The 20198-nt window shown below is 50.9% G+C and overlaps 1 protein-coding gene across 1 annotated transcript; it reads left to right on the top strand.

Moving 5' to 3' along the window:
* Positions 1 to 7394: 7394 nt before the first annotated feature.
* SLC22A6 (solute carrier family 22 member 6) lies at positions 7395 to 15925 on the top strand. The gene is made up of 10 exons (XM_003828515.4): positions 7395 to 8231; positions 8508 to 8611; positions 8864 to 9018; positions 10541 to 10709; positions 11168 to 11291; positions 11451 to 11566; positions 12602 to 12816; positions 12954 to 13062; positions 15140 to 15343; positions 15646 to 15925. The coding sequence occupies exons 1-10, from the start codon at positions 7863 to 7865 to the stop codon at positions 15731 to 15733; spliced, it is 1653 nt and encodes a 550-aa protein (XP_003828563.2). The 5' UTR covers positions 7395 to 7862; the 3' UTR covers positions 15734 to 15925.
* Positions 15926 to 20198: the final 4273 nt, after the last annotated feature.

Below are 20198 nucleotides of genomic sequence, written 5' to 3'. Positions count from 1 at the left end.
AAATCAACACAAACACATGCCAGGATGTTGTATCTCCTTCCAAGGGCCACACTGGCTCTTTCTCCCCTTCGAAGCCAGACTTCATAAAGGAGCTGTCTGCCTCCCCTGTATCCACCTTCTAGCCTCATACATCTCCCCCACTGCACTCCAGCTCCTACCCCTTCCCTCCCTGGAACCGCTTTCACCAAGGATGCTCATCCCCTCCCTGTGCTGAATCCATAAGTCACTCTTCAGCCCTCCTCTTACTGGCCTTTCGGCAAATTTGGTCCTACTGGTCACTCTCTTCTTCCTTAGTTTCTGAGAGGCCACGTGTTTGCAGCTCCCTCCCACACACTGGCTACTCCTTCTCAGGCCCCTCTGCAGTATCCTATAAATGCTGCAGTGTTCACTTTGCCTATCCTGCCCCCACCCCTTTTCTAAGGATCTGCATCCCCGGAATCTGCCAACTGAACAGTTCCATAATCTGCCATCTCTGGTGGTGACCAACTAGACCACAGGGCACTCCAGATCCAAATCTCATTTATCACATACTCTCTCCTGGGCTAGGATTTGAGATCTTAAGAGGTTCTTATCCATCTCTTTGTCCTTGCCCTGGGAAGGCAGGTTAGCATGAGGCTAGGCTGACCCAGATGCAGATAGAGCAGAGAAAGCCAGTTGCAGCAAGAGAATAAGGCAGACACACAGAGAAAAAGAGAACAAGAGACCACATGGGCCCAGATAAAAAGAGCTGGTGAGGCTACTTCCATTGGTTCTTAATGAATTCCAGGTCTCGGTTCCTCATCAGCCCTGGATGCGCTTTTTACCCCGGGGTTCTATTAAATATCCCTGAATTCTCCAAATAAATTCCCCTTTCTGTTTAAGCTAACTTGATGGGCTGCTCCTTGTAACCAAACAGCTCCAAAAGCAGCTCCTCTCGCTCTACCATCTCTTCAACACTGATTTGCCCCAGGAATCTTTCCTAGGAACTCTTCCTGTAACATTCTTCCCCAGCACTGTCCAGTGGAAATAGAATGCAAGCCACATATGTAACTCCAAATCATCTATAGCCATTTTTAAAAAGCTAAAAGAAAACAGGTGAAATTAATTTTGAATATATTATGTACATAATATACTAATATTTGACCCACTATATTCAAATATTGCATTTCAGGATTAATCAATATTAACATTATTAATTAGATATTTTATAACCTTAAATTCAGACTAAGTCTTCAAATTCTGGTGTGTATGTTCCACTAGCAGCATATTTCAGTTTGGACTAGCTCAATTCAAGCATCAGTAGTGGCTACTGGCTACCACCTTGGACAACTCAGACATACTGCAGGGCTTTAATTATCAGCCACAGAGCTAATTACTCTCGAATCTGTATTTAGATATTTGAGAGACAGCTTAATAAATGTGAAAGGGGCCGGGCGCAGTGGCTCACGCCTGTAATCCCAGCACTTTGGGAGGCCGAGGCGGGCGGATCACGAGGTCAGGAGATCGAGACCATCCTGGCTAACACAATGAAACCCCGTCTCTACTAAAAATACAAAAAATTAGCTGGGCGTGGTAGCGGGCGCCTGTAGTCCCAGCTACTCGGGAGGCTGAGGCAGGAGAATGGCGTGAACCCGGGAGGCGGAGCTTGCAGTGAGCCGAGATCGCGCCACTGCACTCCAGCCTGGGCGACAGAGCGAGACTCCGTCTCAAAAAAAAAAAAAAAAAAAATGTGAAAGGGATGGTATTGTACCCCTGCGTCAACCTTCTGGTGACTTCCCACTGGGATAAAATCTAAAGTCTTTCACAAGGCCTGCCATGACCAGGCCCAACCTGCCTCAACAGCTTTGGTTTTTAACACTCTCTACCTCGTACCCAGAAATCCAGCCTCAACTGATCTTTTTCAGATCCTAGACTGCCCCTGCTCTTCACCATGCCCAGCACTTGGCTTCTCCCCATCCAACTCTACAGCACTTGGCTCACACCAACTCATCCTTAAGGCCTAGCTTGGATGGATTCCTCTGAAAAGCCTTCTGTGACCACCCCTCAACTGCCCCAGAGCCTGGGTTGAGCACCCTGCTTATCAGACAATGAACTGTGATCACAGTTGTGTCTTAGTGGGTGTTTCCCTGGAAGCAGACTCAAGACAAGAATTTAAGTCCAAGTACCATAGATTATTTGGCAGGAGATCCTAGAAAGCACAAGTAGGGGAGTTAGGCGGTAAGTCAGGGAAGAGAATCAAGAGGCAAGAGGAAAGAGAATGAGAAGGGAAGAAGGTTCTCCCATCCCAGCCCATCTGTCACCCAGCCATGTGGGAAGCTGCTGGGACTGGCCATTTATGATCATGTTGGATGCAGGACTCCCCCCTTGCCAACCTGTAGATAACCTGGGGCTGGCGCCTAGGACCAGCCTTGTGCTACACTGCCCCCTGAGATCTGGCCCTTATGCTGAGAGTGCTATGGGGTTGGATGGGGAGAAGCCACCTAGTTTCTATCTTGGAACCTGGTTTCTACCTATAGAGTTTCTACTGTGGAGCCTAGGATCAGCTGACAACAGAGCCAGCAATGCTTCCCCTTAGTTTGACTGGGTCTCGACCTGGAGGGAGAAGGACTAGGCTCAGGGAGGAATACTGACCCCACCGTGCCCCCATCTTTCAGTTTTCCGGAATTCCGAGTGGCTGCCAGGATGTCCTGGCCATGACTATTCCTGTGCTGCTTCAGGGTGCTTATTGCAAGGACACACATGAAGGGAAGGGAAGACACCCAAGAAAATGCTTTCCAGGTACACGGTCAGGACTTATGGTGAACTGAGATGTTGTTCAGGACAAACTGGCCACTCACAAGACCCGTTCTTCTTGCAATCCCCAAATCCCCATTCTGGATTCCTCCTTCTCTCCATTGCTGCTTATTCCTCTACAACCCCAGCTCCGCTTGCTTTTTCTACTCCCTCCCTTCTGTCTCTAAGCAGGGACTCCACCTGGCTCGGTACATGAAGATCCAATATGGAGCACCACTTTTGGGCAGAGTCCTCATGCTGCGTCAACTCATAGGTCACTGGCCTCATGTCCAGCCTTTATATGGAAGTCTTTGGATGAATTTCTAATTTCTGCACCATCCGTCAGCCAGGATAGTCAGGCCACAAGGCACAAAGCTCACAGTGTATCTCAGAATTCCTTACTCAGAATGTTGCGAGGGGCCTGGCAGACACTTGGAATCTGCTGGACTCCTCCCCAAGTCAATCATTTCAAACCCATGCTTAGGACATGTGATCTAAGTAAGAGTGTTTTATATGATCTGTAAATTATGTATTTGAAAAATCTCACAAAAGAATAAAAACAAAAATCACAGGTAGTCCCACACTTTAAATCCCAATTATAAAATGGAATAAAGTTATACAAAATCAGGACTTAATCCCAGAAAATCTGGGATATGTGATGGCTGCTGGCATGGTAGGAAGAACAATGGAGTCCAAAGAGTTGAGTTCCAGACTTGTTTGCTGTGTGGTCATGGACAAATCCTTTGCCTGCTCTGGGCCTTGGTCTCCTTATGTGTACAATGAGACGTTTTTACCTGAGTGATGGCATTCAACTTAGATGGCATGTGGTTCTATGGCTCTGGGCCAATCAGAGATTCCCATATTTGACCCTTTCTCAGTGAGCATGACCAGAATTTAACTCTATATTCCAGTCAGCACAAGGAAGTCCCATTGTGAGGTTTTAGTGGCCCAGAAGGTTCCCCTAAGGGACAGTTCCTGGCTCTGAAAATCACTTGCTATGAGAGTATGCCCATCCAGAAACTCTCCATGAGCCAGGAGGCTGCTGGGGAATCCCTTGCCACTCAGATGATCCCAAGACCCAAACACAATTCCGGGCCCAGAGTCTGCAATGGAGTCTTTTCTAGACTCAGCCAGGCTCGGAGCTCGTCAGGCATTCAGGAGGGAGCTCTTCTCCAATGTGGGGTTGGCACAGGCTTAGAGAGGGAGGGTGCTTGTAGGGGCCCACCATCCCCCGCTGCCCTCAGCACTCCACCCACTCCCCCATGAGGGCACCAGGTCCTGGCAGGAGACTGGCCCCGCAGTCCCCAAGCTGTTTGTCCAGCTGTCCTCGCATCCCCAGACCACAGGACTCTTATGTATCTTGGCCTGGAGAATGTTGTCAGGCATCTGGACACCCACTGGGTCCCAGCCCAGAACCAACAACGGGTGGGAGGGGGAAGGCTGGGCTGAGTTACATACCTTTCTGGGCCTCCCCTTTTCTCTTTTGTACATATGAGCCCAGATAATTTCCAAAACCCTTTGGGCTGCGCACTCTACACCTCAACAGCAGCAGTTAAGAACTCATCTTTGAAGTTAGACAGAATGGGTTTGAACCAATCAAAGATTTCATGGATCTCAGAGTCCTGATGAATGATAAATACCCTCCCAGCTTCATGCATAAGGCTGCAGTTTGCACGAACTGTACAACATTCACAAGGCATCTCGACCTCTAACAAGAGAAGTTGGACATCAAACTACATCCCTTCAACAGCAAGATGGAGATTTCTGCCCAGAAGAAGTGAGAAACATCCTTTCTTCTCATGACCTTTGGCATTGGCTCATTTGTATAGGGCCTGGAGTGCTTTCTGTAAAATGATGGAACCCTAATCATCCGTCGTGTTTAGACACATGCCGAGAGAATGATGAAGCTAGGTGGGGGGCAGTCAGCAGGAGCCAGATTACCTAGAGGGATAGTTAGGGACCCAAAATGGAAACACACCATAAAGGGCAAGGAAGAGTCCAGCATGGTAAGCCAAGCTCAACAGTCAAGTGAGGATATAGTGGAGAAGGGTGTTAGAGCAGACACAGGAAGATCAGTTTCCTGATTCAGCCACCCCAGTGGTGGAAGTGGCTGGGTGGGCCCAGGCGGGGAAAGAGCTGCAGGTCTTTGGAGGCCAGGCTATCCAGCTGTCCTCCAGCAGAACAAGGAGGAGGAGAATGTCTCTTCCTGGGGGTTCGTGGAAATATTTTGATAGGAGTCATCTTTCCTTGGCCAAGCAGGTATAGGATTGATTACTACACACACAAACTCTGCAACATCTTTTTTTTTTTTTTCTTTTTTAATGGAGTCTCGCTCTGTCACCCAGGCTGGAGTGCAGTGGCGTGATCTTGGCTCACTGCTACCTCCACCTCCCAGGTTGAAGCAATTCTCCCACCTCAGCTTCTTGGAGCAGCTGGGATTACAGGTGCGCACCACCTAATTTTTGTATTTTTAGTACAGACGGGATTTCACCATGTTAGTCAGGACGGTCTCGAACTCCTGACCTTGTGATCTGCCTGCCTCAGCCTCCCAAAGTGCTGGGATTACAGGCCTGAGCCACCGCGCCCAGCCTGCAACATCTTTTAAGGTAGCGTTTCCCAATCTCAGCACCACTGACATTTGGGGGTCTAGATAATTCTTCATTGTGGGGGCCTGTCCTGTGCATTGCAGGATATTCAGCAGCATCCCTAACCTCTACCCTCTAAAAGCCAGTAGCACCACCACCATCCTGAGTCATGACAACCAAAAATATCTCCAGACATTGCCAAGTGTCCCCTGGGGGGCAAAATCACCGCCAGTCAAAAATCACTGTTCTTAGGATAAGATATACTTAGGCATATTTTCTTTCTAAAATCAATGTGATAGTCCCACCTTTTCACCAGAAACAAATAAGAAGAGCCAGTAACCACTGAATTACAGGGCATATGAGCTACTTTAAGCTTCTTACCTATATTAGTTCATTTAATGCTCCAAAAACTCAAGGCAGCCAACATAGCTATTATCCCCATCTTGCAAATGAGGACACTGAGGTACAGAGGAGTTTAGTCACTTGCCCCTGGTTCCACAGCCAGTAAGTGTGGAGTGAGGATGTGGGTCCAAGTAGACTGACTCCAGAGTCCATGTTTTATATAATATGAATTGCATAAGTTAATAACAAGAAGCTGCCATCTACTCTCTCTCACTGTCCTCAATCTGGGATCCAACCAACTGGATCCCATGGAAACCCATCCAATCAGAGCTCCACACTTCCCTGATCACATGTAACTCAGGAGCCAAAATTCTGTTGGAGGAATTCACGTGATTGTCTTAGAGTTGTGGCTAAAAACACAGTGAGTTCATGCTCATTGTTTTAAAAAATAACACTATGGCTGGGCGCGGTAGGTCACTCCTGTAATCTCAGCCATTTGGAAGGCTGAGGCAGGTGGATTGCTTGAGCCCAGGAGTTCAAGACCAGCCTGGGCAACATAGCAAAACCACATCTCTTAAAAATAAATAAATAAATACATGTGTGCTGGTGCACACATGTAGTTCTAGCTACTCAGGAGGCTGAACTGGGAAGATAATCTGAGCCTGGAGAGGTCAAGGCTGCAGTGTGCCAAGATTGTGCCACTACACTCCAGGCTGGATGACAGAGTGAGACTCTATCTCAAAAATAAATTAAAGAGGCCAGGCATGGTGTCTCACGCCTATAATCCCAGCACTTTGGGAGGCTGAGATGGGCAGATCACCTGAAGTCAGGAGTTCGAGACCAGCCTGGCCAACATGGTGAAACCCCATCTCTACTAAAAATAACAAAAATTAGCCAGGCGTGGTAGCACATGCCCATAATCCCAGCTACTCGGGAGGTTGAGGCATGATAATCACTTGAACCTGGGAGGCAGAGGTTGCAGTGAGCTGAGATTGCACCATTGCACTCCAGCCTGGGCAACAGAGTGAGACTGTGTCTCAAAAAGAAAGAGAAGAGAGGAGAAGAGAAGAGAAGAGGGGAGGAGAGGGGAGGGGAGCGAAGGGGAGGTGACAAAGGAGGGGAGGGGAGGGGAGAAGAGAAGAAAACAAGAAGAAAAGAAAAGAAAAAAGACACTATGGACAGAAGACAATATGACTAAGGGAAAAATCTGACCCTTGGAAGGGTCAGAATAATCACTGGAAGAATCACCCGACATTGTGTATGACATTGGTCTTAGGTCCCACTCCAAGAGCGGCCTCTGACTTCTGTTGTTTCTTCCAAATGAATAAAACCATGGTTCTATAAGATGTGAGCTGTCCCCAGAAGAACAAAGACTGGGGTTGTCACATTTAGCAAATAAGGATACAGGGTGCCCAGTCAAATTTGCATTTCAAATCAATGAAGAATTGCTTAGTATAAGTATGTCTCATGCAATATTAGAGACATACTCATACTTTTAAAAACTCTTCATTGACCTAAAATGCAAATTTGACTGGGCACCCTGTAATTTCCCTGGCAACCCTTCCCAAAAGCAGACTATTTGGATCTCATCCACTAAAAAGGGCAGAAACTCCTCAAGAGGCCACCACACTTCCCAGAGCCCAGTCTCCTTCCTAAAAGGAAGACAAATAGGTCCAATAGATCCCACTCTGGCCCCCCGCCACCCCCAGATGCCCAGATGCCCCCCTAATACACCCCTCTCCCTGCTCCTATTCAGTCCACCCTCTCCTGCCCTTTATAACCACTTGGAGAAATTCCACTGACACAAGGAATCCTTGGAGGGTTAATCCTTCTGATACCAAGTCACACTTTAACTCATTCCCTCCAGGCCAAGGATTAAAAACTGCCCATGCAAGGGTCAGGTCTCCAGCAGACCCTGAAAGCTGAGCTGCCCTGACCCCCAAAGTGAGGAGAAGCTGCAAGGGAAAAGGGAGGGACAGATCAGGGAGACCGGGGAAGAAGGAGGAGCAGCCAAGGAGGCTGCTGTCCCCCCACAGAGCAGCTCGGACTCAGCTCCTGGAGCAACCCAGCTGCGGAGGCAACGGCAGTGCTGCTCCTCCAGCGAAGGACAGCAGGCAGGCAGACAGACAGAGGTCCTGGGACTGGAAGGCCTCAGCCCCCAGCCGCTGGGCTGGGCCTGGCCCAATGGCCTTTAATGACCTCCTGCAGCAGGTGGGGGGTGTCGGCCGCTTCCAGCAGATCCAGGTCACCCTGGTGGTCCTCCCCCTGCTCCTGATGGCTTCTCACAACACCCTGCAGAACTTCACTGCTGCCATCCCTACCCACCACTGCCGCCCGCCTGCCGATGCCAACCTCAGCAAGAACGGGGGGCTGGAGGTCTGGCTGCCCCGGGACAGGCAGGGGCAGCCTGAGTCCTGCCTCCGCTTCACCTCCCTGCAGTGGGGACTGCCCTTTCTCAATGGCACAGAAGCCAATGGCACAGGGGCCACAGAGCCCTGCACCGATGGCTGGATCTATGACAACGGCACCTTCCCATCTACCATCGTGACTGAGGTGAGCACCTGGGGCTCCCCATCCAGGGGCCAAGATGGGAAGATGGGGGCCTTTGTTAAAAAAAAAAAAAAAAAGTACATGGAGAAATTAACTGCTGAGTTTTTTAACTGCTGAGTTAAAAAGAAAAATGCTCTCAGCTGTCAGGACCAGAGAGGCAAAGGGCAAAGTGCCGGAGGAAGAGGGTGACATGGACCCCAGAGGACCAGCTGAAGTGGGGGAAGGGGATTCTCTGAAGCCAGGCTCATCTCTGCCTGACCCTTGCTCCTCTCCCCACAGTGGGACCTCGTGTGCTCTCACAGGGCCTTACGCCAGCTGGCCCAGTCCTTGTACATGGTGGGGGTGCTGCTTGGAGCCATGGTGTTCGGCTACCTTGCAGACAGGTCAGTCCTGGGTAGGGTCAAGGGGCTGGGCTGGGCTGGGATTAGGGGCTCAGCTGGGCTCAGGGTGTCTAGGTGGGAGCTTGGCATTGCCAGCCGGGGCTGGTTTGAGGATCTACAGCACCAGCCTCATACTTCAGAGGTCCTCAAAAGGCCCCAGCCCAGGCATCATCCAGGGTGAGCCCTCCTCTCCTGGCTCAGCCTGACCCCCATCAGTCTCCAGGGCCCTGCTACAAGTCTCCCCTCCTCCCACAGGCTAGGCCGCCGGAAGGTACTCATCTTGAACTACCTGCAGACAGCTGTGTCAGGGACCTGCGCAGCCTTCGCACCCAACTTCCCCATCTACTGCGCCTTCCGGCTCCTCTCGGGCATGGCTCTGGCTGGCATCTCCCTCAACTGCATGACACTGAGTGAGAGATTCTTACCAGCCCACTCCCCTCCGGCCACCCAGCCCAGCAACCCCTTTCCAGCCTCCCCTCCCAGCCTGCCCCTCCTGAGCCCTGCCTGCCCTCCAGCCTCTCTCGGGTCTCACCTTCCTGCCAATAGAACAACCTTTTCTCAGGCTCATGCCACCCTGACCCCTCATTTAAAAACAGGATTGCGGGCCAGGCGCAGTGGCTCACACCTGTAATCCCAGCACTTTCGGAGGCCGAGGTGGGCAGATCACGAGGTCAGGAGATCGAGACCATCCTGGCTAACATAGTGAAACCCCGTCTCTACTAAAAATACAAAAAATTAGCCAGGTGTGATGGCAGGCGCCTGTAGTCCCAGCTACTCGGGAGGCTGAGGCAGGAGAAGGGCGTGAACCCAGGAGGCGGAGCTTGCAGTGAGCGGAGATTGCGCCACTGCGCTCCAGCCTGGGCAATAGAGCGAGACTCCGTCTCAAAAAAAAAAAAAGCAGGATTGCAAACTCCATTGTTAGAGCCAGCAGATCATGTAAGACGGCCAGGTGCAGGAGGCATTAGGGAATGGTGAGAACTGTATTCAAAGGAGAGACACCTTCATCCAGAGACACTACAGGCATGCAGCTGCTCCAGGCAGGAGATCCTAGGGCTGTCATAGCTTCCCCCTCCTCTTTGATTAATGTAAAATAACCCAGTTTTTTTTCATGTTTGCAATTAACTCTAATAATAAACATAGGATGAGGCAGCATCGTGCAGACAAGACACATTTGTGGACTGATTGTGGTCTCTCCATGGGCCATTGATGAGCATCCTCTGATGGATCAACCCCCGCTTACCCCATGTTTCCCAAATGAGGAATCCAAGGCCAAGAAGAAGGGAAAGGATTTACCCAAGGGCATTCCTCAACCACAGAGGGGAATCCAGGGATTTGGGATTCTCTGGACTAGAGGAATTAACCAGGACTGGGCTAGAGCCTGGGCAAGACACCTAAGAAATCCAACCCCCAAGTCCAGCCTAAGTATCCAAGTCCCTGTCCCAGCAGCCCAATGGGGAGCCCACCTGGACAGGAGGTAGGCCTCTCCAGACCACACCAGAGAGGTGGTCCCACTCCTACTACAAGACTCCAGGATGGAGAAAAGCCACTGCCTCCTCCAAGATGCTCTGGCCACTGAGAGTGGAATCCAGCCCATAGCTGAAGAAGACCAGGGGAATGGTTGCTGCTGAAGACAGACCAAGTGGCCAGAGGTGCTCTCAATGGAGAAGGAACTCTAGCCAGGAGAATAGGTTGAGGAGGAGCAGAAAAAAAAAAAATCAAGAGTGTGGAGGGGGCAGTTCCCAGATATTCTGAACCCAGCTCCTCATCCATACGTCCACTGAAATTTCCCCACTCCCATCACCCTGGCACTCAACTTACTCGATGCATTTTCCACTGAGCCTTGGGACAGGCCAAGGTTTGGATGGAGGGAGGGGCCTTTACTAGCCCAGCAGCCCAGGTAGTTGCAGCATCCTGTCTTAACCCTCTTTCCAGATGTGGAGTGGATGCCCATTCACACACGGGCCTGCGTGGGAACCTTGATTGGCTATGTCTACAGCCTGGGCCAGTTCCTCCTGGCCGGTGTGGCCTACGCTGAGCCCCACTGGCGCCACCTGCAGCTACTGGTCTCTGCGCCTTTTTTTGCCTTCTTCATCTACTCCTGGTGCGTGGGGCCTAGGGTTGGAGGTGGTTGCCACAGGAGCCCAGAGGCTGCAAGGGACAGGACATCTCCCAGAGCTCAGCACACATCCCATCCCACAAATGTAGAGAAGGTCAAACCCAGTCCAATGCCTCTGTGTGACAGATAGGGAAACCAAGGCTGTGGGGAGAAGGTTTTGCCCCAGGATATCCAATTCTCTGGCTTCCCCCACTCAGTTCTCCAGCCTGCCTGCTCTGCTCCCCCTACCCGCAACCAAGAGCTGAGCTTCTGGATTGGGGAATATGTCTTTACCAAGCTGGGCACTGCCTCGTGGTCCTAGAGAGAGGGATTTGGCAAGGGCCCTGGGTTCCCAACCTTAAATAAAATCCCATCGCAGACCCCTAGAAAGCCCAGCCCCAGCCCCCCACCCAGCTGACTGGAACTGAAGCCATGCTGACACCCACCCCCACCCCCGCTCCCAGGTTCTTCATTGAGTCGGCCCGCTGGCACTCCTCCTCCGGGAGGCTGGACCTCACCCTGAGGGCCCTGCAGAGAGTCGCCCGGATCAATGGGAAGCGGGAAGAAGGAGCCAAGTTGAGTATGGAGGTGAGATCCCCTGAGACTTCCCATGATAACCTCCCAGGGCTTCACCCCCAAACCCTAAACCCAGGACCCAGGGCCCAGGGAACTCCTCTGAGTAAGGGATTAGGCTGGGAGGAGCTCCTTGGGAGGATCCCGGGCCCTGAGCTCTGCCGGTCCCAGCAGGTACTCCGGGCCAGTCTGCAGAAGGAGCTGACCATGGGCAAAGGCCAGGCATCGGCCATGGAGCTGCTGCGCTGCCCCACCCTCCGCCACCTCTTCCTCTGCCTCTCCATGCTGTGGTAGGCCCAGAAAGACAGACAGACTGAGACAAAAGGCTGGCTGGGGCAGGAGGAGACACAATGGGTGAAAGAGGCCAGAGAAGAGGGCAGGAAGGTCAGCAGACCTGCTGTGAGAAGCAGTAACCCCACACTAGGGATCATCCTTAGGAACCAGATGCCCCCCAGCCTCGACTCAGTCCCAGTCTCCACACGGGACACCAGTCTCCCCATCTTGTCCTTTCACTAGCCCTGTTCCAATGTGGAGACACCTCATCAGGACCAGTGGGCTCCAGAGTCAATAGACTTACATCATGAAGGCAGAGACCAGTCTGGCTTGCAAAATATTCACAGATTTTACTGGCCTGATGGTGCCTGCCAGAAACACAGGCACAGGCAACAAGATGACTAAAACTCATCTCCAAAGAACACTTTGGCCAAGGCCAAAGAAAATCTTCCTTTCCCTTTGCAACACTCCCCATTATCCTTCCTTCCCATCACCATAGCAATCCCATGACAGTTAAGGGAAACATAGTCAGAAGGAACAATCCTGCCAATGAATTATTTGCTTCCAATTTGGGATTTATTCTCAGTCATGGGCTCTAGCCAATAATCTTGAGCTTTGTTTTTTGGGCTCTTGACATCTTAAAAAGCACAACACTCATCCCAGGACCATGGACAGGTCCCAGAAGGCTCTCTACTCTCCCAGCTGCCTTGGCCCTGAAGATGGCTTGGGTATGCACCTGCCCTCCCTCAGTCCAGCGTCAATTGATAAGATGAAAACTAAACCTATGTAAATCCTACAGAGCAACTAAGTGAAAATTCCCCCAATTAACTGCAACCCTAGTTATCAGAAGATTGGGAAATTTGGAGTATTAGAGAACTACCTCAATACTTAAACTCTGCAGTTTAATGATATGGTTAAATGAAGAAATATTAGCCAAGGCAGATTCCAGCTCCTTAAGCAGGGTACCCAATGCAGTTCCCCCACTGTTTTGAAAGAGCACCCCACTTTAAGCCTTCCTAACAAACTCCATATCCCTCTCTTCTCTCTGCTAGGTTTGCCACTAGCTTTGCATACTATGGGCTGGTCATGGACCTGCAGGGCTTTGGAGTCAGCATCTACCTAATCCAGGTGATCTTTGGTGCTGTGGACCTGCCTGCCAAGCTTGTGGGCTTCCTTGTCATCAACTCCCTGGGTCGCCGGCCTGCCCAGATGGCTGCACTGCTGCTGGCAGGCATCTGCATCCTGCTCAATGGGGTGATACCCCAGGGTGAGCACCCACGAGCACCTTGGCCCCTTCTCCTCAGCCCCATCCCCACACATAACCCAACATCTCAGAAGGGAGGGGGCCAATTCCTCCTAGCCTCCACTCCCAAGCTCCTGCTATCCCCCCTTCTTTCTCTCTAGACCAGTCCATTGTCCGAACCTCTCTTGCTGTGCTGGGGAAGGGTTGTCTGGCTGCCTCCTTCAACTGCATCTTCCTGTATACTGGGGAACTGTATCCCACAATGATCCGGTGAGTGGGAGCCTAATGGGAGAATGACAGCCTTTTCCTGGGGAAAGGCATTCTTCTGTGCACAGGTCAGACCCCAGAGCTAAATCAAGTACATCCCAGCCCAAAGGCCCCTCCCAACACTCATCATTGCAAGGCACATAGTAGCCACTGAGTACACACCTCATGGCCTAGCTAACACAGGTGTTACTGTCCTCTAAGCCCTTACGGGACCCTAGAAGATCTCAAAAGTAGCCACCAACTGGGGCAGGGTAAGGACCCAAGAAGACACATCTCAGAGACAACAAATTGAAGTCTTCCTTTAATCTCCAAAACACAAATTAGAAGCTGCCACCACATCTACATTCCATCTATAAACCAAGTGATATATCTGAAAGCAAAGGCCACAAACATGAAAGCAATTTCCTATCTCAAGATTCACTCCTGATAATATCCCAGCAATAGGAATAAATATAGTATTGCTTATTTGAGTCCTAAGATGGGGGGCAGTATTTTTGCATTAAGAAACAAGAATGGGGGCCCGGCACGGTGGCTCATGCCTGTAATCCCAGCACCTTGGGAGGCCGAGGCAGGTGGATCACAAGGTCAAGAGATCAAGACCGGCCAGGCGCGGTGGCTCACGCCTGTAATCCCAGCACTTTGGGAGGCCGAGGCAGGCAGATCACGAGGTCAGGAGATCGAGACCATCCCGGCTAACAAGGTGAAACCCCGTCTCTACTAAAAATGCAAAAATTAGCTAGGCGTGGTGGCAGGCGCCTGTAGTCCCAGCTACTTGGGAGGCTGAGGCAGGAGAATGGCGTGAACCCGGGAGGCGGAGCTTGCAGTGAGCCAAGATGGCACCACTGCACTCCAGCCTGGGTGACAGAGCAAGACTCCATCTCAAAAAAAAAAAAAAAAAGAGAGATCAAGACCATCCTGCAAGACCATCCTGGCTAACCAACATGGTGAAACTCCATCTGTACTAAAAATACAAAAATTAGCTGGGCATAGTGGCACACACCTGTAGTCCCAGCTACTCAGGAGGCTGAGGCAGGAGAATAGCTTGAACCTGGGAGGCGGAGGTTGCAATAAGCTGACATCGCGCCACTGCACTCCAGCCCCAGCAAGAGAGCGAGACTCTGTCTCAAAAAAATAAAATAAAATAAAATAAAATAAACAAGAATGGGATGCAAAATTTACATGAGATAACAAAGAAATGTCAGGCTTCCCTGGGCTACTTGGAGTGGGCCTGTAAGGTCTGCAAAGTGGAACCCTGAGGGTCATGGTCCTGTGCCCTTACCAGATTTCAGATGAAAGAGCAATAATCCGAAGCACTCACTATGTACCAGGCAGTGTCTTAAACTTTTCACAAATATTAATTCATTTAATCTGCATAACAAGCCATTGTGGTAGGCACTATCATTATTCCCATTTACAAACGTGAAAGCTGAGGCAAAGAGAGGTTAAGTGACTTCTCCAAGATCATGCAGCTAACAAATGGTGAAGCATGCATTTGAACCCCAAGCAGTATGTCTCCTGAGTCAATGTTTTTAACCTCTTCTCTCATGAAGAATGTTCTTAACATGCAGATTCCAGCTCCCTCCCCCTAGGGATTCTAATCCAATAGGTGTATGTTGGCTTGTTGCAACTATAACACAATTCCTCCAGGTGATCTGAGAACCATAGGTGTACCACAACTGAATCATTTGACAGCTGCAGAAACTGAAGCCCACGGAGGGAAAGGGGCTTGCCCAAAGTCACACAGCAAGTTAAGGGCAAAGGCAAAATTCAATCTTAAGTCTCCTTATTCTCTGGCCAGAACCCTTTCCAACTTCTCTTTTTCAAAAGATCACCAACAGCTGTGGTGGGGGAGGACCATTTGAGCCCAGGAGTTTAAGACCAGCCCTGGCAACACAGAGACCCTATCTCTAGAAGAAAAAAAAAAAAATCGCCAAATTGGTTTGCTAATCAAATGGGGAAGAGAGGAGGTACCGGGAGTGTCCTGGGGGCTGAGCCTGAGCTGCCACCCTCCAAATGGGACCAGCATCTGGGCATTCATGCCGGAACTCTAACCAACACCCATCTGCTGCGGGCCCTGCAGGCAGACAGGCATGGGAATGGGCAGCACCATGGCCCGAGTGGGCAGCATCGTGAGCCCACTGGTGAGCATGACTGCCGAGCTCTACCCCTCCATGCCTCTCTTCATCTACGGTGCTGTTCCTGTGGCCGCCAGCGCTGTCACTGTCCTCCTGCCAGAGACCCTGGGCCAGCCACTGCCGGACACGGTGCAGGACCTGGAGAGCAGGTGGGCCCCCACTCAGAAAGAAGCAGGGATATATCCCAGGTCACACATGCAGGGTGGGGTGGTATTGAGACTCAAGCCCAGGCTTCCTCTTCTAGCCCAAAGCTCTGTGTCCCTTTGTCCCCAGTTGTCTGAGCTTCTCCTAGAATCCTTCCTGGGGATCCCAGCTCCAGGGAGCAGTAGGTATTTGGGGCAGAGAGCAGGTGTCCAAGCATAGCTGAGCGGAGACCCCCTGGGAGCCTCCATATCCCGGCCCTGGCCTGGAGGCTGCATACCCAGAGTGCCATTCTTCTGCCGCCCTGCAGGAAAGGGAAACAGACGCGACAGCAACAAGAGCACCAGAAGTATATGGTCCCACTGCAGGCCTCAGCACAAGAGAAGAATGGACTCTGAGGACTGAGAAGGGGCCTTACAGAACCCTAAAGGGAGGGAAGGTCCTACAGGTCTCCGGCCACCCACACAAGGAGGAGGAAGAGGAAATGGTGACCCAAGTGTGGGGGTTGTGGTTCAGGAAAGCATCTTCCCAGGGGTCCACCTCCCTTTATAAACCCCACCAGAACCACATCATTAAAAGGTTTGACTGCGCACCATCTCTCTGTGTCTCTCTTGTCTCAAAAGGAATGGCCACTCCATTTTAGTCAGCTTCCAGCCCAGGAGGCCATACAGTCCCCTCCCACCCACTCCATCCCCGGGACTTTACAAACCATCCCAGAAAATTAGAAAAGACTCTTGCCTTTGCCCCTTTCTATCCCTCCCTCTTCCCTCCCCCATCCTCTAACCTATTCAAATATTTCTGTGAGATTTAGCTAAATATCTAATGCTCCTCCCTTCCCTGTCAGGCTAGAAACTGACAAGGGCTGAAATGACAGGCTGAAATGAAAGCAGCCAATCAGAGGCTTTGTTTCAAGCTCCTCCCACTCTGAGAGCAGATGGGAACCTCTGACAGCAAAGGAGAAGAAAAAGGACAACAGCTGGCCAGGTGTGGTGGCTCACACCTGTAATCCCAGCATGTTGGGAGGCCGAGGCGGGTGGATCACTTGAGCCAGGAGTTCAAGACCAGCCTGGGCAACATGGCGAGACGCTGCCTCTATTTAAAAAAAAAAAAAAAAAAAAAAGACAACAGCTGTGACTTCAGGATGTTGGCCCCTGTAGCAGCATGCTCAGGATGATGGAATCTCTAGATTCCAGCAGGGTCTGGACTCAAAACCCGCTCTAGATTAGCCTGCTAGCTAACCTAATCCTGCCTGCTGCACTACCTGAGCTCTCTTGGTTGTTCTGCCTCCTGTAGGCTCTGGGCTGGTGGAGGGAAGAGAAGAGGGAAGGGGGAGTGGGGAACATACCCAGTGAGACCCAGCACTGAGTGCTAACTATGTGCCAGGCACTGTCCTAAGCCATTTGCCTATATTAACTCATTTACTCCTCCCTGTAACCCTTGGAGATTACTACAATTATTCCCTATTTTACAGATAAGAAAATCAAGACACAGAGAGGTTAAGTAACCTGTCCAGTTCACACAGCTGGTAAATTGTGGAGTCAGGATGAGAATCCAGACAATCTGGCACCAGGATATGTGTGCCTGACCCCTCTGCTGCCAGGAGCCGTGAGGCATTGAAACTTTAGCCTCTTTCACCCCCAGGACCCAGCTTCTCCTCCTTCCTTCTGGGCTGAAAAGAAAAGGATGAGAAGGGGAGGAAGGGAGATGATCATGGGAGGAACCATGTGAAAGGAGTTGGGGGGAAGGCAATTTAAGGGTTACAGTCAGGAAAAGACCAGGATGTCCAGCATCTGTGTCCTCAAAAGAGCTCACTTCAGGGAAGCCTGGGGCAGCCCGAGAAGGGCAGCCCGAGAAATGCAGCCCTGTTCACACCTACAGGTGGCAGGAGTGAGGCCTGCCGCACCCTGCCATAAATGCTCACTGGCACACTGCCTGGAACCCTATCCCCAGCAGCCAGCCTGGCCCGCGAGCCAGCCCCTTATCCCCCGGGGGAAAGTCTACATTCATTACTTGAGCTGTACACACTGCCTTCCAGGTGGGACCCTGGCCAGGGGCTCAGGTTGACTTAGGGCAATCTGGAAAGAGGGGTTGGCCTGAAGATCCCCTGAAAAAAAACCACACAGCCCGGGGAGAGCTCACAGCAACTCAGACAACAGGACTCTAAGGGCAAATCTGGGCACAGCAGAAATCACCACAACCCACCTCACCTCCTGGAACATCTGAAGCCTTGGTGTTCCCCCTTGGTGCTGAAACTCCTCATGCTCCCATTGGTTGCTTGTGGGTCACCAGCCCCAGTCATCCTGCAGTTTCTCAGGCAGCACTGCCCTCATGGCTGAGCCTCGTGGAGTGTCTGGACTGAGACCGGGAGTCGAGACACATGGATTTAGCCCTGCTTCTGCAGATCCCGGGTTTTGAGACCAGTGACTTGGCCTACCACTGGCTCCAGACCCTGCCAGCAACTCTGACATGCCCTGGCTCCTCCTGCAAGTCTCTCATCTCTGTGCTCAGATCACCTGGTATCTGCAGATGCCTCAGCAAGGCTGCCCAGAGCCAGCTGTAGCCTGCCCCAGCTGCACCCCAACTGGTAAAAGTCCTGGGTGCTGATTCAGCCAGCTCAGACCATTCACACAAAATCCATTCCCCTAGCTCCTGGCCTGGGACTTCCTATACTCGTCCTGTGCCCTTGACAAAAGAGAACCCTACCTTCCTCCCACTTCTAAGTCACCAGTAAGTGACTTCTGACCTTGCCTCCCCAAGGAGTCAGCCCCAAACACAGGCTCAGATCCCATCCTCTAGCCTTGGCCCTGAGGCTGAGTTGGGACACTGTCATGCCCCACCAGAGTGGCCTCAGATGCTCTCCCCCTTTTTTTTTTTTCCTGAGACAGTGTCTTGCTCTGTTGCCCAGGCTGGAGTGCAGTGACACGATCTCAGCTCACTGCAACCTCCCCCTCCCGGGTTCAAGCAATTCTCACTGCAATGTCAGCCTCCCAAGTAGCTGGGATTATAGGTGCATACCGCCACACCTGGCTAATTTTTCTATTTTTAGTAGAGACAGGGTTTCACCATGTTAGCCAGGCTGGTCTTGAACTCCTGACTTCAAGTGATCCGTTCGCCTCAGCCTCCCAAAGTGCTGAGATTACAGGCATGAGCCACTGCACCTGGCCTATCTCCAGTTTTGACCACAGGTCCTATCCTCAGCCAGCTTGGCAGGGCCTTGTAGCCACCCTCAGTTTCCTGGCCAGGATGGCACACTCAGGAGGATCCTCAACTGCCTGGTCCTGTAGAGTGCTCACCAGAAGCCACATTCTCAGGGCTCCATGCCATCATCCCAGGTCCCACCTTGACAGCCCCAGTTTCACACCACTCCAAGCCCCTCCCTTAGGCTCTTCTCTCCCCTTTCCCGGGAGTTTGCATGACCCATTTGGGTCACATATAGAGCAGATGCCCAAATAGCTAAATTTCATATCATGTGGGAAGCTGAATAATGGTCCCCAAATATGCCCACATCCTAATCTCTGGAACCTGTATGTTACCTTACATGGTAAAAGCGATTTTGCAGTTGTGATTAAACTAAGGATTTTGAGATCAGGGGGTGGGTTATCCTGGATTATCTGGGTGGACCCGATGTGGTCACAACAGTACTTATAGGAGAAAGGCAGGAGATCAGAGTGGGTAGTAGATGAGACAACAGAAGCAAGAGGGTGGAGTGAAGCAAGAAGGGACCAAAAAGAATTTTTAAAAAACACATTCAAGTCAAAACAGAGACCATAAACCTCAATTCATTCAATAACTTATCATTCAAACCACTAAGTAAACGCATTTGGTGTTGTCAAAAAAAAAAAAAAAAAAAGAAGGAACCACCACCCAAAGAATGCAAATGGCCTCTAAAACGCAAGGAAATGGATTCTCCCCTAAAGCCTGCAGAAGAAACGCAGCTGGGTCGACATATTGATTTTTTTTTCTTTTTTTTTTTTTTTGAGGCGGAGTCTCACTCTGTCACCCAGGCTGGAGTGCAGGGGCGCAATCTCGGCTCACTGCAACCTCCACCTCCTGGGTTCAAGCAATTCTCCTGCCTCAGCCTCCCAAGTAGCTGGGATTACAGGCATGTATCACCATGCCCAGCTACTTTTTGTATTTTTTGTAGAAATGAGGTTTCGCCATGTTGGCCAGGCTGCCTTCCGAGTTCAAGTGATTCTCCCGCCTCAGCCTCCCAAATAGCTGGGACTACAGGCGTGCACCATCATGCCCCCGCTAATTTTTGTATTTTTAGTAGAGACAGGGTTTCACCATGTTGGACAGGCTGGTCTCGAACTCCTGACCCTAGGTGATCCGCCTGCCTTGCCCTCCCAAACTGCTAGAATTACAGGCGTGAGCTACCACGCCCTGCTGACATATTGATTTTAGACATCTGGCCTCCAGAATTACAAGAGAACAAATCTGTACTGTTTTAAGCCACTAAATTTGTGGCAGTTAACAACAGCAATATGAAACTGATATGCATCCCTTGTTCTTAGATTCCTCCAGGGAGGCCTCTGGAGATTTTCTTTTTCCCATGCACTATAATTTTTGTAGGGATGGGTTGTAATGTCTGGATCATCACAGGCCTCACCTCTTCCTACTGTCTTATAGCTTGTCGGATTCACAGAGTCTAAATTAGCCACTAGCCCTTGTAGACACTTAAGTTTGGGACTCCTAGACTGCTCTGTGCTACACTCCCACCACTACCATTCCTTGTGTTTAAAAATTGTGAAAGGAAAATTGTGTCATAGGTGCAGGAAGCAAAAGGAAAACACTGACTGGGTAGACTCCATTGCCCCACTGCACCTCCTCTTTCAAGAAAACCATTTGGATATTCTCTGAGAT

Source organism: Pan paniscus, chromosome 9 (genome assembly GCF_029289425.2).
Source record: "Pan paniscus chromosome 9, NHGRI_mPanPan1-v2.0_pri, whole genome shotgun sequence".
NCBI lineage: Eukaryota > Metazoa > Chordata > Mammalia > Primates > Hominidae > Pan > Pan paniscus.
Note: the sequence above shows the minus strand (reverse complement) of the source record. Positions and strands in the feature narration are given on the sequence as shown.

Bases quoted from the DNA above. Each gene is read 5' to 3' on its own strand.
- SLC22A6 (XM_003828515.4), top strand. From the start codon at position 7,863: ATGGCCTTTAATGACCTCCTGCAGCAGGTGGGGGGTGTCGGCCGCTTC. The intron at 8,232-8,507 runs GTGAGCACCTGG...CTCTCCCCACAG, and splicing joins CATCTACCATCGTGACTGAG to TGGGACCTCGTGTGCTCTCA. The intron at 13,063-15,139 runs GTGAGTGGGAGC...CGGGCCCTGCAG, and splicing joins CTGTATCCCACAATGATCCG to GCAGACAGGCATGGGAATGG.